The 27633-nt window shown below is 40.8% G+C and overlaps 1 protein-coding gene across 4 annotated transcripts in view; it reads left to right on the top strand.

The window, feature by feature from the left end:
• mix23 (mitochondrial matrix import factor 23) overlaps positions 1-27633 on the top strand; it is a 119936-nt gene that overhangs the window by 45679 nt on the left and 46624 nt on the right. For 3 of the 4 annotated variants that reach the window (XM_077509371.1, XM_077509372.1, XM_077509370.1), the window contains exons 3-4: positions 21228-21374; positions 21455-21514. In XM_077509371.1, the coding sequence (XP_077365497.1) occupies positions 21228-21374; positions 21455-21514 (207 nt within the window). Of the gene's footprint in view, positions 1-21227; positions 21375-21454; positions 21515-22125; positions 26960-27633 lie in introns of those variants that run through there. The other variant, XM_077509373.1, reaches the window with a different exon arrangement.

The raw sequence follows: 27633 nt of genomic DNA on the forward strand, positions 1-27633 counted from the left end.
AGCGTTAGATGGGTAGACGTCTTAAATAATATTATTCATTCAAATTAAGTAATATAGTAGCTGTTATTTCACAATCAAGGCGGTACGTTAGCTGGCTTCTTAGCATAAAGGGTTGTGAGATCGAGTCCTGCCTCAGGCCTTGTTGGGTAGACTTTGCGTGTTCTCCCAAATTCCTGAAAAAACAAAAAAAACAAAAACAAAAACAAAAAACAAAAAAACAAAACCCACGCGTAGTAGGTAAATTAAAGAGTCCCGATGTGTAAATATGCGTGTAAAAATTGTTTACCTACGCGTACCATCTGAAAGTAAGCGCGATTCGTAAGGAAAAAAAATAAATCGTTCAATCAAAAGTTAAATGTCTCTTAGTCATACAAGATACACGTTTGTTCACTATATGTTTAGGTAAATTGCTGCAAAGAGCGGTTTTAAGATTAAAAAAGATCGTCGCGGTAGATTGTTACGCTCTGATTAAATCTCGTAGTTTTGTGTTTTAAACCCAGGTGATTTAGTATAGCTAATCTTACAGACTATCATATTCAATAATATCTTATAGGCTAATTTAACAACGAGTATTTCTAAGTATTTAAAAGAAAAGAAAAAAAACTCACAAAGACTTGGGATCTCTTAGTTCGAATACGTCGTGCAGCGATAAAACTATTTAGTGTTAAACGTGCTACATCTTCGCTAGCGATAAGTCTAAAGACGTTTTATTTATCCTCGAAGGGTAAGTTAGAAAAACAAGAAACAAAACAAAACATAAGGGTTTCACGAAACAAAGCACTATCGGTAACAAAAATAAAAAGTAAGTATCCATATATTATTTGCGCAAAATACACCTGGCACCTTAAAACGATGCCTGCATCCCCCTAAAAAACTAAAACGGAAACAAAACAAAAATAAAACTACATCACCCTTCTTCACGTACGCACCATGTCCCGAACATAATAAAAACATATTTCATACCCGAATACTTTCTAAAAAACTACAATCCTAAGCCTTACAGGGGTATCCGCTGAAAGAAGCCATGGTAATAATTAGAAGATATTTCATTCATACATCATCAAATAAAAAGGCTAACATCAAGACAGAAGACTCTTACAAACAACAGCTTAAAGATTTCAAAAACAGTATATTTATTAGTTTTTTTTAATATTACAAGACCGTTAGATCGTAAAACCCTTTTTCACACAGCGCATTCGTATATACAAACCTCATAAACTTAAACAACAACAAAAATACATAGAGACATCCGATAAAAATCGTATAGACACAAATTATAGCACTAGCGGTAACAAAACTAGAAACAGAAAAATAACCGTTTATACAAGTACACATAGAAATAAAAAGTAAGTATCCCTATATTATTTGCACAAAATACACCTGGCACCTTAAAACGATGCCTTCACCCATCTAAAAACTAAAACGGAAACAAAGCAAAAATAAAACTACATCATCCTTCTTCACGTACGCACCATGTCCCGAACATAATAAAAACATATTTCATACCCGAATACTTTCTAAAAAACTACAATCCTAAGCCTTACAGGGCTATCCATTGAAAGAATCCGAGCTAATAATTAGAAGATATTTCATTCATACATAATAAGATAAAAACTAAAACGGGAACAAAGCAAAAATAAAACTACATCATCCTTCTTCACGTACGCGCCATATTCCTAACAGAATAAAAACATATTTCATACCCAGATACTTTCTAAAAAACTACTAACCTAAGCCTTACAGGGCTATCCATTGAAAGAATCCGAGCTAATAATTAGAAGATATTTCATTCATACATATTCAGATAAAAAGGCTAACATCAAGATAGAAGACTCTTACAATCAACAGCTTAAAGATTTCAAAAAGTATGATCCCCACAATACATTCCCCCTCCACCTCCTAAATCAGTTACTTCTTTAAAAAAAAAAGAGTTTGCGATTACAAGTCCTTTTCATAAATCAGTTTAAGAAAAACAAAAAAACAGTATATTTATTAGTTTTTTAAATATTACAAAAACGATAGAGGATAAAACCCATTTCCACACAGCGCATTCGTATATACAAACCTCATAAACTTAAACAACAACAAAAATACATAGAGACATCCGATAAAAATCGCATAGACACAAATTATAGCACTAGCGGTAACAAAACTAGAAACAGAAAAATAACATTTTATACGTGTACGCATCTGCAGAGGGGCTAAAACAACTTGCGCACTCAGCTCATGAGAGTGCCACCAACAGATTCTCTAAGCCTAATCCTTTTTAAAAAAAAATCAGTACATTTATTAGTTTTATAACGCATCAAAAACGTAAGAGGGGGTGAAATTCTTATGTACAACACAATCTTATATACAACAGCTCAAAAACATAAAATACATAGCTAGACGTACGACAAAAACGTGAGAGAGGGTAACCTTATGATGTCAAAGACCGCCAGCTGCTTGTTTTCTCAGGTTGGGGCTGGTGTTTTGTAGAGCAGAATTTCTCAGAGAGGGGCGAATGGAGGAAAACTCCAATTCGGTCATGTATTTGGTGAAGTAAGAGCATTTTAACACAGTTAAAAGCTCAAAAAATTTAATTTTTCATGTTGGTAACCCTTTAGTATTTTATTTACAAGCTTGCAAATATCCCTCAGTGGTACATTTGTAGAAAATGTATATGCCCAAAGCAGGTTTACAACTCGAACTTGGGCAACGCCTCGTCGTGAGGTTCCTCTTTTGTTTTATAGGAATTATTTGTATTTTCGTGATTTAGCGTCATTAGTATTATTATTTTGCACAGTGAATCACATTTAGGATAACATATAAGTATGTCAATTATTATCTTTTTTAAACACACACAAAAAAAAAAGGTAAACAAATTTTCGCTACTCTAATGCCATACATTGTTCCGTCATCCAAAATGTATAATTTACAAATTGAATACCTTTGAATCAAATTTTTAGGTTTTACATTCATTATCAACATTTTAATACCCTAATTTACTTTCGTAGACTAACTTTATTGTGTTCATCCTACCAAAATGTCTTTATTACATTGCTATCAAATACAACGCACAAAACATCAACCGATTAATTTCATGCCTCACTCTATTTAAAATTAAAAATACAGACAAACTTATCACATTCTAATACCTACCTCCCTCTCTTAATCATAGGCTGTAACATCCTTTGACCTTTAGATGGTGCTGTTCACCGCGGGGGGTGACACTCAGACCTCTCCATCGGTTTCAGCTTTTTTACAATGTCAGTCGAGGAATAGGGGTTGTTGTTCTGAATTGGGTTAAATAGCCGTCCTATACGCACGAATAATCTATTTTTTCGTCTGTATTTCCAACTCCTTCAGTTAGAAACCGATCCTCTTTATATTTTATTTTATTTAAAAAAGAAAAAAAAAGAAAAACCCTTTAAAGGAGACGCAACTTCGTACCCGTAAACACCGGTAAGTTTCTTTTATTTATTTATTTATTTTAAAGAACAAGAAGCAAATGGATACAAAAAATTTAATATTCACAACACTTTAACTCGATTAAGAGAGCCTCGTACTATTTTACATTCACGCACGCACATGCCCGATAGAGGGGGGGGGCGGTGGTGGGGGGTTCCCGGGTGCGCAGTTTGGCCGTGGTGTTGAGGGGGGTCGTGGCTTCCCACGCTTGATACCCGGTCTACTTCAAAGGGGGAAGCTTTATCAGTATTCGTGTGAAAATTTCATGAATACAGGGGTGCTACTTCAAAGGTAGTTGTGGTAGGATCCTTCCTGCAAGATGAAAAAAAAGTTTTTTAACAAGAGGATGTCGATTTATTGTTATCAGATGGTAGAACTGTGGGGAGAGCGCTTCCTCCCCGACTTCAAAGCTGTTGTTGGTGGTGGGGGTCACCGGAAGCACGTATACAATTGGTGAGGGTGTTGGGGGTGACCGGAAACATATGTTTGTTGAAGGGGTGCAGAAGGGTGGGGGGAACCGGATAACATGTGTTTGTTGTGGGGTGCAGGATGTCATCAATCAATTTTGACAGGAGCCGTCTTCCGGCTTCTGATTGGCTAGGGCTGTGAGGGGGAAGGGGTGGGGGGACCGGAAAACATATGTTTGCTGGGGGGTGCGGAATGTCATCAATCAATTTTGACAGGAGCCGTCTTCCGGCTTCTGATTGGCTAGGGCTGTGAGGGGGAAGGGGTGGGGGGACCGGAAAACATATGTTTGCTGGGGGGGGGGGGGGGTGCAGGATGTCATCAATCAATTTTGACAGGAGCCGTCTTCCGGCTTCTGATTGGCTAGGACGCTGAGGGGGGTGGGGAGGGGGGTGCAGGATGTCATCAATCAATTTTGACAGGAGCTGTCCTCGGCTTCTGATTGGTTAAGAAGGCGGAAAGTGGGTGGGGCTTAATTCAAAATAACGGCTTCTGATTGGCTAAGAAGGCGGAAGGGGCGGGGCTTACTTCAAAGGGTTAGGGTTATGAATGGTTTTATGGGGGGGGGGGCCATAAATCATGGTTTTATGGGGGCCATAAATCAGTTTTTGACGTTTGCTGTATTGTACCTATATATTAGAGATGGGCCGATAATCGGGGTCGATATTTGACATATTGGTAAATATCGGTATCGGTCTGTTTTATTAATCTGACGGCCGATATGAGCGATCCATTTAAAACTCCGTCTTTTCGCTTCGAATGCAGCCCAGAGCGTCTCTGTCTGTTATGGAGTCCAACTCCAGCAACGTAACGCCCATAGCAGCATTTGATTGGTTAGCCGTGCAAGAGCCAGAACCAATCAGTAGTGTATGCCGTGTATCACAGTAGACGGTCACACACGCACCTACAACGTGAGACACATGCTTCGAAGGTAAGTTAAAAGAGAAGAGACTCCGCTGAACTTTTCACCATGATAAGCTAAACACATTGAATTATGTTGTGTATTAAATGCACTATATGAATGGAGCTGCATTGCCTTGCATTGAATCCCCACTAGCTAACAGTGGTGTGTTCAGCTTAGCATGGAGGCTAACACCCAGTAGCTAATTCGCTACTTGAACTACTCGGGGAGGGAATCACACACATTTTCACTTAATTAAGTAAATAATAGGGGTGTTAAAAAAAATCGATTCGGCGATATATCGCGATACTACATCGCGCGATTCTCGAATCGATTCAATAATCGGCAGAATCGATTTTTTTTTTTTTTTTTTTTTTTTTAAGGATTCACACCTTGAGCATGGAAGAATGTTATATGAACGGAACATTAAGCCTTAATATTTTATTTTAATGCTGTTCAAACAGGAAACATTACAACCTCTATAAGACTGAAATTTCAGATAAATAAATAATACATTTTCATATAAATCTTACACTCTACAAGCTTACTGATTAGTATTTTCTAAATTTGAATGAAAAAAAATCGCAACAATCGACTTATAAATTCGTATCGGGATTAATCGGTATCGAATCGAATCGTGACCTGTGAATCGTGATACGAATCGAATCGTCAGGTACTAGGCAATTCACACCCCTAGTAAATAATGTTTGTTAGAAAGGTTCCAAATATTAACAGTTGTCATTATTATATTGTCTAGTTCCATGTTAAGAGTAGAGTAATGTCATTATATTTACCTCTCGTGACGCACACATTGCATTCTGGGTCACGTCCACTACTTGTTGCATAGCGGTTATTATGCAGTTAGATGCCACAGTGACACTAAATAGCGTTTAGTTACTTTATATTGTGTTTATTTGTCGCACTGGTTTGCCATTGTGTGCCTTAAGCTTCGACGTCGATTTGATTGACAGCTCGTTGTGCACCTCGTTAAAGTCCGCTCCGTAACAAATTAAGTGTCTCAAACACCGTTTAACTACATGAACGTGTTCTCTTCCATATGTTTGGCATTAGTAGAGAAGTGCACTAAAGTATAGTGTGCTTATTTGCTCGTTTTGTCTCTCTTTTCACGTCATGTCTGCCGTCAGTTGGGACATTATCCTCTCAATGGATGCCACTAATATGTAACATCTACGGCCGTACACGGCTGCAATTAATGTTTAGTGATGTAATTTCGTTACGTGCATCATACTTTGAATAATGAGCTCATGTTTGGTGTGTTGTATAACTTTCTCGTGTGTTAGTAACTATTCATGTGGACAGCTAAGATAGTGCTTGTTAATGTGAATTAGCAATGTTGCAGCCCAGTTATTATTTAGACAAGTACATCTGTGCCATTAAGTGATACAGTACAGTACAGTAGTGAGAGAATAGTGTGCCCATATACACATACGTGTCTATAAGTGTAAAACACATTAAACAGCAGAAACTGGCAGCGGTCCACCGCAACAATGTCTGTTTAACCAAGTTATTCTTACTATTATTATAACCAAGTTATTTTACTCTACCTTTTTCTGCGTTGATTGGGGCATCCTAAGTGGCAGTAAACTACATGATGAAGTGTCTTTTGACAGTTCTCTTGTAGAGAGGAGTAGCATGATATTGCTGTTCTCGATTTAAGATCCTCAGCTTATCAAAACTGTCTATATGGTAACAATAACAATAATCATAATAAGGTCTACAAGAACTGTATGGTGTTCAGGGATGAATAGTTTTTCTCATGGAATTTTTTTTATTTTTTTTGCTGTAGTAATAAGTAATGCCACAGCTGATGCACATTTTGAATGACAGGGTTCCTCCTATTACTTCAAAATATAAAAATATAACATTTATAGAATAAAACTACAAGTATCCCAAATGCTATAAAAGGTAATGTCACATTGGCCCCCACATTTAACTCCCCCCGCCACCAACGTCTTATTGCAGATAGAAGGATGTAAAATGAAACGTGCAGTGTGAGAATCCATTGTAAAGAACTGTTAGGGTTTGCATTATTCAAAAATTTGGTGCCAACATTTTAACTTTTACTGCAAATGAATATCGGCTTCAAATATCGGTTATCTGCCTCCTTGACTACCGATAATCGGAATCGGTATCGGCCCTGAAAAAAGCATATCGGTCTATCTCTACTATATATCATTATCTTGTGTAGAAGGGTAATAAAGTCTTGCTTCAGTATCTCCGACTGTTTTTTCAACACATCGAATGCTCCTGTGTGAATCACAATCGATCTCACAGTCGGGTAGTCAGTAGCAATCTTGTCGACTTTTTCAGAAATGTCCAGCACCATGTCATTAGCACACAGACACACAGAACACAGAACTTTTGTGTTTTTTCTGCTGCACAGACGTTTAACACCAAACAAGGCTTTGTCGCCTATTATCAGTTTTTGTGTCTCAGTAGCTGAACGCATTTGCTGAGAAGGTCCGGTTTCATACCTTTGACTGGTGCTGTGATCCCCCGAGGCTTGCTGGCTCGGCGACAGCACGGCAAACCTGTTTCTCAGTTAGATATCAGTATTTTGTCTTCGTCGGCCAAGAGACGGTTTCCTTTTTCTTGCTGGTACCAACGGCCAAGACTGATTTCTTGGGGTTGAGGTAGCCTTTTGCATAGGCCGACGTGTTTCCTCAGGCATTAGTTGGCGGTCAGGTCCAGCTGTTGGGCGACGACTCCTCAGTTTTGGCTTTGCTCCCAGTACATTCCACAGAGGGTCGGTGGATGGAGCTAGCTGTTTGTTAGCATGCTCATGACCACCGTTTGGAGACATTGGCAGTGTGGTGTCATTCCACGATTTTCCATTCACCTCCACAAACATTTCAAGGCGGTGCGTTCTTGTCTCCAGCACTGCCATCTTCTGAAGAAGTTTGTGGTATTCATCGGTCGAGATGGAAGGCATCATTCGTCCAGCCATGCTGCTAGTAGCAGTCGCGTGCTGATTAGCAGGCCGTGCTCACGTTATCGTGAGGAGTTTCCAAAAAAATGTTGAAAAATGCGCCCAGCTGGTTGTATCTACCAAACAAAAAGGTAGTACAGCCACATCAAGGCAAATGTCCAGGAAAAATCCCAGAAAAAGAAAGAAAAAAGCAGTTATCAGCTGAAAGAATGCAAAGCAAAGGAGGAACAGAGCAGATTGCGTCTACACACTAGGAAAGCAGGAAGCGATACACAAAACCTGATCTACGTGTCGTACACAAAACGTGTGACCTACCTACCAAAAAAACTGATCTACATACACAAAACATGATCTACGTAAACAAAGAAGCATATCTTCAATTACAAAAAAAAATAAAATCTTTCAAGTGGAAAAAAAATGTTTTGCGTACATAAAAAACAATTCTACAACTACGGATAAAACTCACGGGACTTTTGGCAGCGATATTCTGCCGAGCAGTTCTACCTGCCGAAAACCCAAGATCCATACATGCAAAGCCAGTACAGCCAGTACAGCAGGGGGCGCTGTTGAATCAGCACCGTATTGAGAGAGAGTTTGGAATGTAGCCATGAGGGGGCACAAGCCAGTGTCTTCTTGTGCCAGTCCCAAGCCCGGATAAATACAGAGGCTTGTGTCAGGAAGGACATCCAACGTAAAACTTTGGCCTAACCAAACATGCGAATCAAAGATATGACTTCCATACCGGATCGGTTGTGGCCCGGGTTAACAACGCCCACCATCGGTGCAGTGGAAATTGTACTACTGTTGGTCGAAGAAGGAGAGGAGGAAGGTGTGTAAGTAGGAAGGAAGAAGAAGAACACCACGAGTCTAGGACTTAGAGTGAGGACTTTGAATGTTGGAAGTATGACAGGAAAAGGTACAGAGTTGGTTGACATAATGCAGAGGAGGAAGTTGGACATACTGTGTGTTCAGGAGACCTGGTGGAAAGGGAGCAAAGCTAGAAGTTTTGGAGCTGGTTTCAAATTGTTCTATCAAGGTTTAAACAGGAAGAGAAATGGAGTAGGAGTTTGTTATGAACGTTCTAGAGGTAAAAAAAAAAAAGTGTCAGATAGGGTGATGAGCCTGAAGCGAAGGTGTAATGATCAATGTTGTTCGTGGATATGCGCCACAGGTAGGATGTGAGCTGGAGGAGAAGGAGAACTTTTGGTTGGACCTTGATGAAATGGTGCAAAGCATCCATAGAAGTGAGAGGGTTATCATTGGTGCAGACTTCAATGGACATGTTGGTGCAGGAAACAGAGGACATGAGGAGGTGATGGGCAGATTTGGTATCCAGGAGAGGAACGCAGAAGGACAGATGGTAATTGACTTTGCAAAAAGGATGGAAATGGCTGTCGTGAATACTTTCTTCCAGAAGAGGCATGAACATAGGATGATTTACAAGAGAGGAGGTAGAAGTACACAGGTAGACTACATCTTGTGTAGACGGTGTAATCTGAAGGAGATCAGCGACTGCAAAGTGGTGGTAGGTGAGAGTGTAGCCAGACAGCATAGGATGGTTGTGTGTAGGATGACTGGTGGTGAGGAAGATGAAGAGGGCAAAGGCAGAACAGAAGACGAAATGGTGCAAGCTGAAAAAGGAAGAGTGTTGTATGACTTTCAGGAAGGAGTTGAGAGAGGCTCTGCATAGTGAGGATGTGTTCCCAGGTGACTGGACAGCTACAGCAAATGTGATCAGGCGTACAGGTAGGACAGTCTTGGTGTGTCATCTGGAAGGAAAGGACACAAGGAGACATGGTGGTGGAATGAGGAGGTGCAGAAGTGGATCCACAGAAAGAGGTTAGCTAAGAAGAAGTGGGACACTGGGAGGACTGAAGAAAGTAGACAGGAATACAGGGAAATATGGTGTAAGGTGAAAGTAGAAGTGACTTACAATGACTTGTATGCTAGGTTGGACAGTAAGGAGGGAGAGACTGATCTATACAGGTTGGCAAGGCAAAGAGAGATGGGAAGGATGTGCAGCAGGTTAAGGGTAGGGTAGGGATGGAAGAGTGTTGACAGATGCCAGCGGTGTGATGGGAAGATGGAAAGAGTGCTTTGAAGAGTTGATGAATGAGGAAAATGAGAGAGAACGAAGAGTAGAAAGGGGTGACTGTTGTGGACCAGGAAGTAGCAAAGATTAGTAAGGATGAAGTGAGAAGGGCATTGAAGAGGATGAAGAGTGGAAAGGCACTCGGTCCTGATGATATACCTGTGGAGGTATGGAAGTGTATAGGAGAGGTAGCAGTAGAATTTCTGACTGGGATGTTCAACAGGATCTTAGATAGTGAGAAAATGCCTGAGGAATGGAGGAGAAGTGTGCTGATGCCTGTTTTTAAGAACAATGGAGACATGCAGAATTGTGGCAACTACAGTGGAATAAAGCTGATGAGCCACACAATGAAGTTATGGGAAAGAGTAATGGAAGCTAGACTGAGGGCAGAGGTAAAAATTTGTGAGGAGCAGTTTGGTTTCATGCTTAAAAAAAAAAAAAAAAAAAAAAAAAAAAAAAGTACGGCCGATGCAGTATTTGCTTTGAGGATGTTGATTGAGAAGTACAGAGAACGTAGGAAGGAGCTGCATTGTGTCTTTGTAGACCTGGAGAAAGCTTTTGACAGGGTGCCCAGAGAGGAACTGTGGTTTTGTATGAGGAAGTCTTGAGTGGTGGAGAAGTATGTTCAAGTGGTGCAGGACACGTATAAGGACTGTAAGACAGTGGTGAGGTGTGCTGTAGGTGTGACGGATGAGTTCAAAGTGGAGGTTGGACTACATCAGGGGTCAGCTCTGAGCCCCTTCTTCTTCGCTATGGTAATGGACATGATGACAGACGAGGTTAGACAGGAATCCCCATGGACGATGATGTTTGCAGATGACATAGTGATCTGTAGTGAGAGCAGGGAACAGGTGGAGGAGAAACTTGAGGCGTGGAGGTTTGCCCTGGAAAGGAGGGGAATGAAGGTTAGCTGTAGCAAGACGGAGTATCTGTGTGTGAATGAGAGGGATCCAAGTGGAAGAGTGAGGTTACAGGGAAAAGAGACCAAGAAGGTGGAGGAGTTTAAGTATTTAGGGTCAACAGTTCAGAGCAATGGAGAGTGTGGAAACGAAGTGAAGAAGTGTGTGCAGGCAGGTTGGAACATTTGGAGAAGTGTCAGGTGTGATGTGTGAGAGAAGAGTTTCAGCTAAAATGAAAGGAAAGTTTTATAAAACTGTGTTGAGACCAGTGATGTTGTTTGATTTGGAGACAGTGCCACTGAGGAAAAGACAGGAGGCGGAGCTGGAGGTGGCAGAGATGAAGATGCTGAGGTTCTCTTTGAGAGTGACCAGGATGGATAGGATTAGAAATGAGTACATCAGAGGGTCAGCACGTTAGAGGCTTTGGAGATAAAGTCAGAGAGGCCAGATGGCTTGCGCACTTCCTCATTGCGTCAGAGCAGTTGTGGCTGCATATATGGCAGTAGAAAGTAGCTCCACAATCGTGCTTTTTCACCCTCTGACATTAAGAGTACCACACGCTGTGTCAGCCTTGTTGCTGCAATCTAATATGACTTTCTTATTACCCGCAAACACTTATAGGCCGTGGGGTGAACCCCAAAAAAGTGCCTAGAAAATGAGTTTCGCTCCACTGTCTGGGCACTACTTGTTCAATGCATTTTTTGATAGATAATACCCTTCTGAACTTTGGGTTAAAAGTTCACCCAATGTTTTCCTGCCCCAATTTTGTCACAAGCCAGAAATGCATATTTAGGTCAATAACAAAAAACGAAAATCTTGTGCTGCTGTTTTTGGTTGTAAAACGTCTTACATTAAATTTGGCAACAGAAAATCATTCCCAGATGTTATAAATACATGTACCTAACACCAGAAACAAGTATTGGTGGTTTGGTGCAATCATGTGAATTTAGATAATTAAATATATTAAATTTGTGCCAAAAAAACAAAAAAACGCTTCAACTAGAAGTGAAACCAGCACACGGATGTTACATTTAGCTATGTTTATGTTTCATATATGAAAACAATTCACAACCTATTACGTCATGAAAGGTACACAAGAAGCAGCATACATTGGCCAAAAATACTACCATGCACCACAAACCTGGAACAAGGCAAAATGGACAAGATGAAAATAGATGCATTCAGAGCCCAGATTATTATAACATATTGAATATTTATTAAGGTATCAGATTGTGTCATCACAGCATGTCATTTATACCCCCCGCCCCCCCACTCCTGCCCCCACCCCTGCCCCCCACTCAAAACATATTAATAAAAAAAATAAAATAAATAAAATTAAAATCAAATGTGCATTCACAATAAAACCTTTGGAACTTCATTGGAACAGCTCTCTTTTTTTGGCAGACCAATTTAACAAAGGTCTGTGTTGTGGAAAAATGGAATACAGACATTTTTATTTTTGCTTGAAAAGTGTTAAAATGGAGAGTTAACATCTTGATAATGAAACAAACAAAATGGCAAATTTTACAGCCCTGCACTGTAAAGTATCCTCGTATGCCCTGCGATTTTACAACCTGATGTTTTACCAGCTATGTGTTAGTGTCACTTTCTTGGCTTACGTCAGTAGACTCAGTAGTTGATGTATCTGATGAGTGAGGTACCCCGTCTAAAAGTTTGTCAGTTGTTGATAATGTCTCTACAAAAACCATTGCAGAGTTGTTGCTGGAAAGGGGTGTGAAAAACCAGCTGGGGGAAATCACACCTCAATCTTCGTTTCAGTATATACTGCCTGAAATAGAAAATTAAAGGGAAAGATGAGCACAAGATACACATATTCACATCACATTAGGGCTGCTCTATTATGGAAAAAAATAATCATCACAATTATTTTGGTAATAATTGAAATCAAGATTATTCAAAACAATTATATTTTGTTCAAATCAAGAAAAATATTTAAACATTTGAAAATAAGACAATTACAATCATATGAAACTATAATTATGTAAGTTGCTTTTGGATCCAACAAAATTTATAATATATTATTATTATTGTTATTATTATTATTATTATTATTATTATTATTATTATTATTATGACGTTAGCAAAAATTTGACGTTGGGGTGCAGTGTGTGCAGTAAGCTAGTTTTGACATGGGTGTGTGGTAAAATAACTCGTGTGGGCGTGCCACAACTCAAAATTAGTATTATTAGTGCTGCAGCTATCGAATATTTTGGTATTCGGATATCCTACTGAAAATTCTAGTGAATAATCGTATATTTGGATAGAAATAAAAATATACCTATAGGCCTATATACTTTCTTGGTCAAAGAACAATTATAAATACAGAAGACGAAAAAACACATTTGCATATAATAATTAACAACCAACTGGTTTTCATTTTTAGAGAATCCATTTTATTTATTTATTTATTTTTAACTTAAATTGAGCTTGTCAGCAAACTATTTTTTTCTGAAACAGTGAGATTTTAGACAAATCTCTTCCCATAGATTTCAGACAATGTTTTTCAGTGTGAAGATTTATACGTTACCTGTAGTCTGAAGCATCAAGATCCCCATGTTTCTTAACACTGTTCACAAACCTCTTAGCTTGTCCATTCTCATCACATCTTTGTCAACTATAATCCTTTGACAGATTACTTGTTCACAAAAGAGTTTGTAGCTCTCAGCATAGGGTTGTCTGAAACACACCTACACTCACTTAACATGTGCAGAGTCATGCTTTCTAATTAATGCTGTCTCGAAATGTAAACAGAATACAAGTGACATATTGCTGACCAATGCTTTACTTTTGAAATGTGTAATTTTAGCAAAGTGACAATGAAATAGTGCAATGTAACAACTCACATTTGTTCGTCCCTGGTTGCTGTTTCTGTTGACTTTAAGAACCTTGTGTAATCTCTGAAACAAAACTGCACCTCCATTGTGACACAGTCTTTTGTCTTGAATATGCAGAAGAATGGAACAGTCTTTCTTCATCTCAGCTGCCTGCAGCAACCCGCCTTTAGACAAAAAAGAATTACATTATAAGTGTTATTGTCACATCACCTCTTTACAGTATATGCACATCACAGATTTAAGTAAAGTGTTTGTTGAGGTTGATGAGAGAGAGTTTGGGAAAAAGGGAGCGTGTAGCTGTGACTCTCTATTATGACTCTGATGGGCACAGGTAACTCGAGCTTGGTAACAACTGTTGGATTCACTCGATAAATCATTCAGCAGCTCGCGTTTTTAATAAACTATAGCCTTAAAACTTAACCTAGCAACAAATTATTTTCAGCCCTATACAAAATATCGGTCACATTAATAACAGAAATGGGCAAGCGTGTGTGTAGCACATACCTGCTGACAATGTTTCTGCTTTGGCGAGATGATCCCTCTTCCGTGTGCCTTCCGATCCCAGACGAATATACTTTGAAATTTATTTTTACAAATGATGCAGATGGCTGGAAGGACGGGGCCAGCTGAAGCGATGGGCAAACCTGAACGGGAACGAAGTTTTTTCACCACTTTCTTTTTAACTTTTTTCTCCTTTCGCTCTTCTTCGCTCTCCGACGTTGTGGTCGCCATTTTTGATATGCGGTTGCTATGGTGAGGAGAAAGCAGCAGCTACCTGATTGGCTCATGTGACCTAAATCACACCAATACCGACCTAATGGCACTACGCCCACACCGGAGATCACTGCGCCTCATCGCAAAAATAGTGCCGGGGTTTCACCACCGAAAATACAAAATTGGCAGGTTTTCAGAGGGTGAACTCCACGGATTCTTACTTACTACTAATAAATCTATTTTATGAAGTAAAGATTATTTAGTGCCCCTGGTAGTGGAGCGAAACTGAACGAAAACGTGTGTGACCTGACGGCCTATTATCTTGTATGGCCATCCGGCTTTCGCAACTGCATCTGACGTTGGAAAGATGCACCGTTTTGAATCCAGCCACATTGATGCCACTCCCTTGTGATGGGGGGCTGCATGATTGTCAGGAGCTTGCGGAACAGACTACTAAATGTCGACCAGATTTAAAGGATCAGCCTTTGGAAGAGTGGAGCAATTCTTTACGTGGACGGCTCGTCAAAGAAAAATGATTTGGGGAAAACACAAACAGGATATGCTGTCGTAACACAAGATACCATGTTAAAGGTCGAGCCTCTGCCCTCGTATTATTCAGCGCAAGCAGCTGAATTAGTTGCGTTGACGATGGCGTGTAAATTGATGGCTGGAAAAGATGTTACCATTTACACTGACAGCCAGTATGCATTCTCTACATGTCACATATTTGCTCAGTATTGGAAAAATAGGGGGATGATAACATCTACAGGCAAGCCGGTGACACATGCGGCGCTTCTGACTGAGCTGCTAAATGCTGTTCAGTTGCCAAAAAGGGTAGCGATATGTAAGTGTGCAGCACACACCACTGGCACAGATAGTGTCACCCTGGGGAATGCATTTGCTGATAAGACGGCCAAGCAAGCTGCTATGAGGCCATTTTTAGGGGTTGCAGACAACATAGTACAAGATGATATTCTGCAAAACAGCGTCCTATTCGAAATGCAACAGCAAAGTCCGGCGCAAGAAAAAAAAAAAAAAAAAAGATTTTGGGAAAATAAAGGGGCGACACTGATAAATGGGATTTATATCAGTAATGAAAATAAACCAGTTTTCACAAAAAAACAAAAAACAAATCTTTTTAGATGGGCTGCCACCTTAACGCATGGTAAAGTCCATCTGTCCACGGCCGGGATGACAAAAATCAAAAATGATTGAGAGACATTATGCGGCATATGGGTTTAATTTGTATTCAAGATATTTTTGTAGAGCTCGTCTGACTTGTTCAAAACATAATCCATAAGGGAATTCTAGGGCTAAGAGTGGCCAGTTTCCCCAGGCTACGTATCCATTTCAAAAGAATACATATAGATTTTATTGTGCTAAGCAAATGAGAAGGGAAAAATATTGCTTGGTCATAATTGATGCCTTTTTAAAGTGGGTTGAAATTTTTCCAGCATCACACCCTGATGCACTAACGGTAGCCAAGGCATTATGTAAAGATATAATACCGCGATATGGCATTCCTGAAGCTATTTATCGTGACAATGGAACACATTTTGTGAACACAATTATTGACAAGATTGGCAAAATGTTCCATGTTATTTTAAAACACCATTGCGCTTACCCACAGAGCGTGGACTTTGTAGAACGAATGAACGGAACAATTAAAAACCACCTAAAGACATTTATGGAGGAAACAAAACAGCCGTGGACTCAATGTATAGACCTAGTAAAACTGTATATTAATATAACTAGCGCGGCAGGTCTAACTCCATTTGAAACTCTTTTTGGGAGACCGGATAAACTGTAAATATTTACTACACAGTGGGAGTTAGACGATGGGGCTACTTTGGCAGATTATATGCGGAAAACGTTAGAGAAGCGGAAAGATTTAGAAATGCCAGGGGGAGTTTGTGCTTCCCCCTCACAGGAAGAGCTGACTGCGCATGGAGATTGGGTCGAGCCATAAAGAGGAAGCATTGGCATCAAGTGCTGATGACTACACCAACAGCTGTCAAAGATCGCAGAAAGAAAGACTTGGATACATCTCACACATTGTAAAAAGGTCATCTCATCTGAGAAACTCAGGGGGGACGGTGAGCCAAGTCTGGCATAAAGGTGGGTGCAGATTTTTAGTGTCTGAAAATACCTGAGGGCCAGTGAAGAATTTACAAGACGCCTGAACCATTGTAGGAGTTTCTCAGCTGACAATGACGTGTCGTAAGTGTCTGAAATGTGCCGCTGCGTGTTATGTCATTATAATGGTAACGATTTCTGCAGTGTTGTGTCTGCTTTATATCGGGCTGATTCTTATGTCACAGTTGATGGTTTACATTTCCGGAGGGGGGGGGGGAATGAAGAAACTAGTACACCACTGCTATGCAGGCATATAGCGTAGCTAGTCGACCTAATAGAGAACTTCTGGGGAAAAAAAAAAAAAAAAAAAAAACTAAGAATGAAAAAAATTACCATTACAATGGTGACATTCGCTAAACCCGGACCAATGCGGACAGATAAATTGCCCAGTAACAAAATTTTTTTTTCCTCTTCCTGCATCCTTGATCAATTAAGGGCACCCACCGCGGACTAAAATGTACTGTCTTCCGGCTGTGCTACTATTATTCTTATATTTCTATGGTCTGACATCTTGCTAACCGAGACCAGATCTGTTAGGGTTGAAGAAGAGCATGGGTATAGTGCTTATAGTGATGGCAAGGGGTATGTTTGGTATATATTGGCAAGATTTAAATTGTCAACACTGGTTGCTGAGACCAGTGGAGACTGGTCAAGTTATACGATTGATTATTTTACAAAAACTTTGCGCCCTCTTATTAGACTGGTCCATGTGGCTGCGCTTGTGTCACTTCTCTTACCCGTGTCTGTTTTTCCAGAGACATCCAATTGGCTGTGTCGAACCTGGAGTCTGGCCTTCAGCCTGGTGGGGGAGACTTGCTCTTCCAAACCGCTGGAGGGCTGGGGTCACGTTTCCAACGTTCCAGGAGGCGCTTGCTTGCCTGGGAGGACGGGAATCTGACCTACATTGACTCCATTGGCGTGCCACGGGGAGTACCGGATGAGTATAAGTTGGTTGACTAGATTGCAGCAGGGTGGGAGTCCATTTTTAATTGGATAACACCCAACAAGAATGGCGGTCGGATCAACTACATCCACTATAATGTTCAAAAACTGGGAAATTACACTGAGACTGGCTTTATTGCAATTCGAGAACAATTGGCTGCTGCCTCACTCATGGCGTTCCAGAACCGCACTGCGGTCGATATGCTCCTTGCTGAAAAAGGTGCTATGTGCTATGTTTGGCAGCCATTGCTGCACTTACGTGCCAAAAATACCGCCACGGAGGGCGCTCTTTCGAAGGCCATAGATGGCCTGCGCACCTTGAACCACAAGATGAAGGAGCACTCAGGTGTGGACACCTCTGCCTGTGCTGAGTGATGGGATAGCATGTTTGGCGAGTACAAAAATCTGGGTTTCACTATTCTGGATTCCATTGCCGCCTCAGTTGTTGTTCTTGCCATTTGGTGGTTGTTGAATGATCCCCTGCATTCGCCTTCTCCTCAACCGCCTTATCTCCGCCGCTGTAGCCCCTACAAATTCTAAATTCAATGACTTATTCCCTTTGTTGGTGAGACAGGATGAAACTCGGGTTAACACGTCTTGCTGGATGACCTGGCCAACACTGGTGACGATATCTATCCCCTTACTGACCTGTTTCCTGCGCCACTTCTTATTTACATTAATATTCCTGTCTATATGAATGTGTGTTAGGCAGGTGTTGATTTTCCTCTTTGCTGCAGAATTTATGATTTATTGGGGTAAAGCCATTGGGAGGTCTTTCTAATGATATTCTTTTTGGTAGCAAATGTAGGATAAAAAGGGGGGAATGATAGAATAATTGTTGAATTAAGAATAATTAACTAACAAGTGTGATTAGCAGAAGATGATTTGATTGATTTAACTATATTGTTTTTATCATACATTTGCTAAGTTTCATAATCATTCATATTAAATATAGTGTTTGCAGCGAGAGCAAAACTGCTCTTGAAGATCTGGAGACCAAAATTACGCATCCGTTGGCAATCGAAAGTGCCCTTGCATGAAACGTGATGTTTATTGAGTTTCTGCAAAGTCATGATCGAACGTCAAAGAAGAACCTGGATGGAGAAGATAATCAGTATCTCTTTCGCTTCCCCTCCCTATTTTCATTTTGTGTGCCAGGCAATCCAAATAAAAAGAGAGGGGGCAGAGGGACTGTTTTAGAAGCATAGGTTTGAATTGTATGGCACAGTTCTCCTCTGCTCTCCTCGCTAGCGTGTTCAAAGGTATTACGGTGTCTTTCTCTCCTTTTTGTGTCTGTGTAAAATTATTATAAAAGTGTCAGTATTGATGAACCTGACATTATCACTTACATATTGCAATTATGCCGTGTTGCTCAGCATGGCGTTGTTCACAATCACAACCAGGCAGTGCCGTTATGATGCAGGGTTAGCTTTATGGTTAAATAAAGTAAGTAAAATACCCCAGTTTGATGTAGGTGGGACTGCACACTGCAGCTTTCTACCTCGTCAAATGAGTGTTACTTTTTTTTGCAATACAAATTACGTATTACGTAATCGCAGCAGCATGGTAACGACAGGGCGTCCATATGTCATGTGACCAGCAGTTGAGGAGTTGGCCAAACTCTCTCTCAATCTGGCTCTGATTCAACAGCGCCCTCTGCTGTAAATTTTACTGGCTTTGCGCGTGTGGATCTTGGGTTTTCGGCACGTAGAACTGCTCGGCAGAAGATCACTGGCAAAAGTCACGTGAGTTTAATCCGTAATTGTAGAATTTCTTTTTACGTACGCAAAACATTTTTTTTTTTGCACTTGAAAGATTTATTTATTTTTGAAGATATGCTTGTGTTTGGTGTACGTAGATCATGTTTTGTGTAGGTAGAACACACGTTTTGTGTACGTAGATCAGGTTTTGTGTACGTAGATCACACATTTTGTGTACATAGATCAGGTTTTGTGTACGTAGAACAGGTTTTGTGTACGTAGATCACGTTTTGTGCACGTAGATCAGGTTTTGTGTACGTAGATCACGTTTTTTGTACATAGATCAGGTTATTTGTGTGGTTTTGGCATGATTCTAACTCCACAGGCTCGCTTGAATATATCGATTTGTACTCTGGGTTTTCACTATATATTCTGTTTCTACAGCGACAATGAACCATGTTGAATTAGTGTCGCAGTCCGAGTAGGCAGGTGCGTTGGTAGGGATGTAACGATACCGGCAATATCGTGATATCGCAATATTCAATCTCCTACAATATATCGTCGTTGTCATGTCACAACATTAAAACCAGCACATCTGTTAAAAAAGGTCAGGTTGATTTCCAATTGTGCAGTACTAGCTCCCCCTGATGGCTAGTTTTTCTTTTTTTTTCTTTTTTCTTTTTTTAGTGCAGTTTAATTTTCACAAGGCATGTTTTGGCCCTTATACGTTTAAAATCCACACCAATGGTCAGATGAAGGGGAAAGTAATACAGTATGTTTGTGAACTGGGTCAATATGTGAGTAAGTGCCTCAATGCATATATTTATGTATTTTTATATATAATAATATTTTTATCGTATTTTATTTTTTTTTATAATATTATTTCTGTATAAGCACAATATTGTTTTTTAGGGTGAGTTTTTTTATTTTATCTTTTTACAATATTGTGACTTTTTTTCTATCGCCAACCTCCCCACAATATCGCGATAATTATCGTATCGTGACCTTCATATTGTGATGATATCGTATCGTGATGTTTGGATATCCTTAAATCCTGAGCCATCACTGTCTTGCAACAGTCTTCCAAAGAAGACAGTGTTAACAGGGTTGTTTGTGTGTGATGTGTGGGTGTGTGCGTGTGTGTATGTAACGTTTGGTGCGTTTTCGTTCACATTTAGTGTCTCAAAAATGCAATCATTTGCAGAGAATAATAATAAAAAATAAGAGAATTCCTATAGAAACAATAGGGCCTCTCAGCGGCACCACTGCCGCCGCTGCTCGGGCCCTAATTATTATAATAATAATTCATTACTATATTATTTATATATGTTATTAATAGTGCTGTCAAAGATAAAACGTTAACTAATTAATTAATCATAAAAAAAATTAGCGCATTAATCATGTATTAACGCAGATTAATCGCACTTTTAATTTTGACTGCAGATGATCCTTTAATTTTTTAGCGGATGGCTACGTTAAAGGTAGCACAGATTGCGTTTGAGGAATAAACATCTACATGCATTAAAGTAAAGCATTTAATAAATGTTTGCCTATGACATTCAGAGTATTTGTTCATGTCAAACTATTGGGGTCATTTTTTTCCACTTTAAATTATGCAAGTAACTGATTAGAAAAAGAGGAGGATGAGCATGTGCAGAAAAACAAAAAAACAAAACAATTTTGACGACATCCTCTTAACATTAAATGCCGAAAAAATTAACGCATAAGAGGTGCATTTTAAATTTGGCGGGCAAAAAATGTTGATAAAAAGCCTTTTTAATTAAGCAATTAATCGTGATTAATCAAATTCTAAGATGTGATTAACCTGATTAAAAAATGTAATCGTTTGACAGCTGTAGTTATTAATATCTACTGTATGTATGAATTTCCATATCTTGACGTCAATACTACATCAATATATCTCCCAGCCCTAGCATGAGCAGAGATGTATTGATGAATGATGAATTTTGGTGACGATTGAACACAGTTTTGGTACATTAAGTGATGATGAGCTTTTGTATTTGTTTTATTTATTTATTTATTTATTTATTTATTTATTTATTTTTTACATGACACGTTTTAGACTCTCCTGTTGGTTTGAATGTCCTTCCTTAAAAACACAGATGGTGGAGGCCCATCTCAACCGAGACAAAGCCATCAAAGAATGCATCACACACACGTCTGAGGTGGTGGGGCATCTGCGGGAGGCAAGATCGAAGGACAGTGCTGACATGGCTCTCATCAAACAGCTCAGGAAGGAACAGACCAAAGTACTTTTTTTCTCTTCCAACGTTGGCACACATCCATGGTTACTGCTTAGAAGAAGCTAATCCATCTTTTTTTGTTCTAGCTAAAGCTCATGCAGTCCGAGCTGAACGTCGAGGAAGTCGTTAACGATAGAAGTCTGAAGGTATTAAACTAAATCTACCACTACTGTAATGTAATACATTAGCACTGTGGGCTATTATGAAATACTGTATAGCAGGGGTGTCAAACTCATGTTAGCTCAGGGGCCGCATGGAGGAAAATATATTATCAAGTGGGGCGCATGAGGAAAATAACTGTATATAACTTAAAAACAATTGCCGTCATTTATACGCAGATTTTCGTGGACCAGCCCTAAATTACGGAGCTCAACTATAATATTGTTCCGAAAAATAACACGAATGCAAATGGAACGCGGCAACACTTTGCCGGTATGCGTTCCGGACGTGTCAAATCGACCTGTTTTGCATATATTGTTCCCAGAATGCATTGTGTGGTGCAGTTAATGATGTTATAAGGACGGTAATCCTTGTCATATCACCAGTAATTGAATTTGTGTTGTATTTAAAACGTTTAAGTCGGTGTATGATTACAAAAAAATAATAATAACTAGAGCTGCGAGCAGCTACAAAAGGGCCCTCGCAGCCCGGGCCACGTTGGGGTACTTGCACGTTGGGGTACTGGCACATTGGAAGCAGAATTTCTTTGAAAATGGCATGATAAACCATTACGTGGATTTATTTATTTTTTTGCCAGGTGTGATGGTGTGTCAAGCTCAATGGGTTTTGGTGATTAAGATCTGCAAAAATCAGCATCTTTTTTTTTATTTTAGGCAATGAGTTGCCCTGATTGGTATTTTTTTTTGCAAAAGTACTTATACACATCATCGCTCGTACTCATTGCACAATGTTGCTTTTATTGTCCATAGAGGCGATCAAAAAAATGAAACTAAATAAAAAAGTACATATGTTTGGATCGGTCTGATGCCAGTGAACATATTGAGTGGTGGAAAGTAAAAGAATATTCATAAATGACTTAGTTATCACACTTACAATGAGTTTACAATTTTTGTAAAAATACTGTAAGTGAGGCATTTCTTTTTTTTTTGCCTCAAGAACTAGGTGGCGCTGTATTTATAACTGAATTTTGTCATAGAGATACCTTCAAGCCTTGACTATAAATATACGTTTCAAGTATGGGATTTTTTGGAGCATATACCTGGGAGTTATGAAGCATATCCTTCATTTACGATATTGCTTTTAATGTCCAGAGAGGCTATCAAAAATCAATAAAACTAAATAACAAAAATATGTATGTTTGGTTAGGTCTGATGCCAGTAAACATTTTGAGTAGTGAAAAGTAAAAGAATAGTCATAAATGACTTAGTTATAACACTTACAATGAGTTCACAAATTTTGTACAAAATACCGTAAGTGGGGTTGGGTTGTTGTTTTTTTATGCCTCAAGGACTAGGTGGCGCTGTATTTATAACTGAATTTTGTCATAGAGATACCTTCAGGCCTTGACTATAAATATACATGTCAAGTTTGGGATTTTTTTGAAGCATGTACTGGGGAGTTATTAAACATATCCTTCATTCACGATACTGCTTTTAACGTCCATAGAGGCTATCAAAAATAAATAAAACTAAATAACAAAAACATGTATGTTTGGTTAGGTCTGATGCCAGTAAACATTTTGAGTAGTGAAAAGTAAAAGAATAGTCATAAATGACTTAGTTATAACTGTAGCGATAATTGGGTCGTCTTTTGGACGAATTAATAATCTGGACGTTACAGAGGTAAATTATATTTACCTCGATAACCTCTAGAGGCACCACGTTGGTTTTGCTTTGGGTTAACAGGAGCAAACAACGACCAAAATCCTTCCTTCATCAATCATTTATAATCTAAAGTCGCCACACTCGATATTCAGTGGTTCGTTGTACTAACAAAAGAATAATAATCCACTCGGAAACACAGATGACTTAGGCGGAATAGAGTTAATAAAACATACGTTTATTCACGATTGCTACACTACAGAATCAAAACACTGCCTATCTAACTATTCTACCGTCAGAAGAGAAATAAAATAAAGCGAATGAAAATAAGGACGGAACGCGAATGAATAAGGAAACAGGGAAAAGAGAAATTTGACCTGCCAGATTGGTGATATGTTTCAAACGTAAGTGGCACACAGTGGATACGCCGAGCTAGAAATCAAACGCACACTTACGAGAATCGTTTGCGTCGAACGAGCAAAAGGGTCTTGTGAAAAAGGGGGAAAAATAGTCAATGTTCGTTGGAAAAAAGGCTAGAAAATCAAAAAGGGTTTATTCCACAGGTGAGCAAGGGAAGCTGCTCGGGGGCTGACGTAGTTGCGCGGCTCGTCCCTTGATTGGTTGGCGACTCGGCGAGGTTGATTCTCCGGCGAGGTTGATTCTGCCGGGCAGCTGTCCTACTCCAGGTGTTGGAGCTCGGTCCGCTATGCACCTGCGTACGGGGAAGGCCAGCCGTTGGAGGTGAGCTGGCACCGCGGCGGGGCGCCACCGAATAGCAGGTGGTGCGGGCGGCTTAGGTGCAACAACCTTGAGTCCGGCGGTACGTAGCGAGTGTACCCCGGGGCCGCTGAGCTCGCCGCTGGCGGGCGATCACCGATGGAAAGAGAAAAAAAAGAAAAAAGGAGTAAAAGAGTCTTTGGGGTCAGCGTTGTAGTTTGCACCTGCTTTGGCGTGGCGTGGAGCGAGTGTCTGCTCTCGGAAACGGTTGCTGCCAGAAAAAAAAAAGGCCACGTGGTTGGCAAGTTTCTTGGAACAAAGAGTTCGAGCAGGCTGGGACACTTGCAGGTCGTTAGCCTGAGGATGATTATGTTGGAAGAGAGTTTTTTTGGAAGAGGAAGAGAGAACAGCGAGGGGGTCCCCTCGTCTTTTTAAAGTCTATGGGCGGGGCTTCAGTAGGTGGTGGCACCCCTTCTGTTCGCTCGCGCAGACTTTAAAAAAAAATTATTAAAGGGATTAATAATTTGGCATTAAATTTGGTCAGTCTGGCAAATCAGTTTTCCCACACAACCCGTTTAACACACATCGTAATTAATGCATCATAAACTAACTTGTGAGGTAACTTCTACTTGTCTAATCTGACTGAACTGAAAGATATTGATTATCTTTCATTCTTTATGGAGTACAAATGAAATAGGATGTTCATACACACAAAGACATAACATGAATCATTCGTAGTTCAGTTATCTGTCAAGAATTATCATGGTATAAATGTGTAAAATGCGGTTACTTATATGAAATGTCACTAAGGATAGTTCCAAATTTCACCACTTGACGGTGCTGTTGCTCCATCTAGACGTTCCCCCTGGAAGGGCGAGACGCCAGAATATCCTTTGTGATTGATAAGAGGTCATGAACATTCCTTTGATCAGTCGTTTGTGTATTCCAAATCATTGGAGCCATTTGTTCGGGCTCCGGGAAGACGGGCTTGAATACACTCCTTCGGCAGACGCATAAATTCCTTTGTCACCTGGTCAGCGGCTTCAAAAGAGCTTTGTTGGTGGTTGGGTGACCACCTGCAGAGCTAACCAAGCTTAGATCCTGTCTGGGCAGTGGAATATTTATGCAACTGCAGAGAATTTGCTTTAGAAGAAGCAAACTTAAAAAAAAAATTAGAGAGTATACTGGGCCATAGGCAATAGTTGTTACAGACCCCCCTTCGTCAAGCGGGATGAATCTTCAGGATGTCCAGGTTGGCGGGTCCAGACGATGCGTGGCCAGGGTCCAGGCCACGGTCAGACGGCCGGAGTCCCAGTCACGCTCTGCTGCAACACTCAAGACATACCACTGGTGCAACTTTTCCCTAACCTCTGCCTGGTTATGTGTATGCAGGGTATGTCTGTGTGTCTTCAAAGGTCTCTATGTGTATTCAGTTAACAGTGTGTGTCTAAATTGGTACTGTGTCAGCTGACTGAGGGACTCGGGTCCCAAAACAGGCGTGGGCCTGGGAAAGACGCAAGACGCGAAATTCCAAACAAAAGAAAAGGAAGAAAACTTTTCCTAAGGCTATAAGGCTAGTATCATATTATGAGTAACTAGGGAAAACGAACAGCAAATTAAAGAAAAGAGAGAGAACGAAGAAGGGGGATTTCGCCTTCTAAAACTCAAAAACCCGGGCTATACTACGGGCCCTAACTCTCTTTTGAAGAGGGGGATGCTGTTTCAGGCACCTGCGTGTCGGTGCAAATCTCCACCCCTGGGGGTGTTCGTCAAAAAAAAAAAAGTCTTAGGTCGGTTAGCGCGACACTATCGTTGCTAGGTACTAAGCTATCGCATCTTCCTATAGCGTAATTAAACACCCGAAAAGTCGTGCGCTATCCAAGAATAACTGAAGGAAAAGGGAAAAAAAAGGGAGAGGGGGGAGAAAAAGATACGAAAGGGAAGAAAAAAAAATCAGAGTATCCTCGGCAGTCACGCTAGACTAAGGGAAGGAAGGCAAAGGAGCTTAGTTAGATTAGCTAGACTCACTAACGCTTTAAAAAGAGTACTCTGACCTGCTTTTGAAGGCCTTAAGTACGGGGGAGCTTTTTATAGCTAGCAAAAACTGATTTCACGCAGCATACCATTCATAAGTATTATAACACCTTGAGTGTACATAATCTTTTGAATTCGAGTTGCAAATCGTTTTGTAGTTGTCTAGTCTAGTTCTGCATAATGCTATTGTGTGTTACAGCTAGGACCGTATCCTTAAGTGTTGCATCAAGCGTCTGTAAGTAAGTAGAAAAACACAGTATGCTAACTTCTCGCAATCATTCGTAAGCAATCCTGGTTATTCAATCAAGGCAATTTCCGCTGCAAGTCCGGGTTTAACCGTTTCTGGCCAACTCACCCCGGCGGTCATGCACAATATCAGGGTCGTCATCATATCACACAATCCTCTAGCAACCAACAAAGACAAGCGAATTAGCGTCGCTCGGTGTGGTGTCACTTAAAGGTTCGGTAGGTGTAGCGGGGTGTTGACCCCCCTTTTGCACGTCTGATACTTTTAAACATCGTAGTCAGCTAGGTCGGTCGACGGGTTCGGCGCATCTGTCGAGGGTGTCGGTTGGGCCGCTGACTCGGAGTCAGCTGGTGACCCCCCTTTGTCAGTTTCGCGCGCGTGCTGGTCCTGAGATTCGCTCGATCGCGTTCCCAGACGTTCGAAACCGCAGTGACTCTTAATCTGGTTTCGGTGGACCCACCTCAGTTGGTCCCCCTGACGTCCTTTATTCATCCTAATTTGATAGGCGACGGGTGGCAGTTTGTCGACGATTTCATATGGTCCTGCCCACCGGGGAAGAAATTTTCGGGCGATGCCCATCTGGGCACGCGGAGTAGTAGCATTTGGTTGCGCGAACAAGTAGTACCATACTCGATCACCTATTTCGAACTCGGTTCGTGAGGCTTTCCTATCGTAGTAGGTTTTCTGACCTTCTGCACTTTGCTTAAGCCGTTGTTGAGCAAATGCAAACGTGGCCCAGAGGTGGGCTTGCAAGTCCTCCACGTACTGGGAGGCCGTGTATGCCGTGGCTAGGTTTGTTTCTCCTGGCTGGTACATCAGGTGCAGGGGGAGCGTCATTCGCCGTCCGGTCATCATTTCAAAGGGGGCCACCCCTGTGGATTCGTGAGGGGTGGCTCGAATCGCCATGAGGATCAGTGGGAGTCGGGTGTCCCAGTCCCGATGGTTGGAAACAACAAACTTTTTCAGCAAATTTACCACGGTGCGATTAGTCCGCTCCACCTGTCCTGATGACTGCGGGTGATGGCTAATGTGCAACTGGGCCTTGATTCCGAGCATTTGCCAAAGTTGTTGCATTACCTCGGCTGTGAAGTGGGTTCCCCTGTCCGAGTTAACCCGTGAGGGCAACCCAAAACGGGAGAACACGTGGTTCATCAGCAGGCATGCAGTGGTGTGTGCGGTGTCGTTTGGAGCAGGCAGGCATTCTACCCACTTGGTGAACGCGCAAACTACTTTAAGAAAGTATTTGTTCCCTCTCAGAGATCTGACCAGTGGTCCCACCCAATCAATTTGGAGATCAGACCATGGGAAGGTGACTCCTTTCTGTTGGAGTGGTGCTCGGTGACTCGGGTTTGCTGGCTGAAACTGGCAGCAAACCAGGCATCCTTTGATGTAGGTTGCTACGTCATTATGCATGCGCGGCCAGTATGCCACCTGTTGTAGTGCGGTGACAGTGGCCTTGAATCCGCGGTGGCCTGCAGAAGGCGCG

The sequence above is a fragment of the Festucalex cinctus genome, chromosome 20, assembly GCF_051991245.1.
Source record: "Festucalex cinctus isolate MCC-2025b chromosome 20, RoL_Fcin_1.0, whole genome shotgun sequence".
Taxonomy (NCBI): Eukaryota; Metazoa; Chordata; class Actinopteri; order Syngnathiformes; family Syngnathidae; genus Festucalex; species Festucalex cinctus.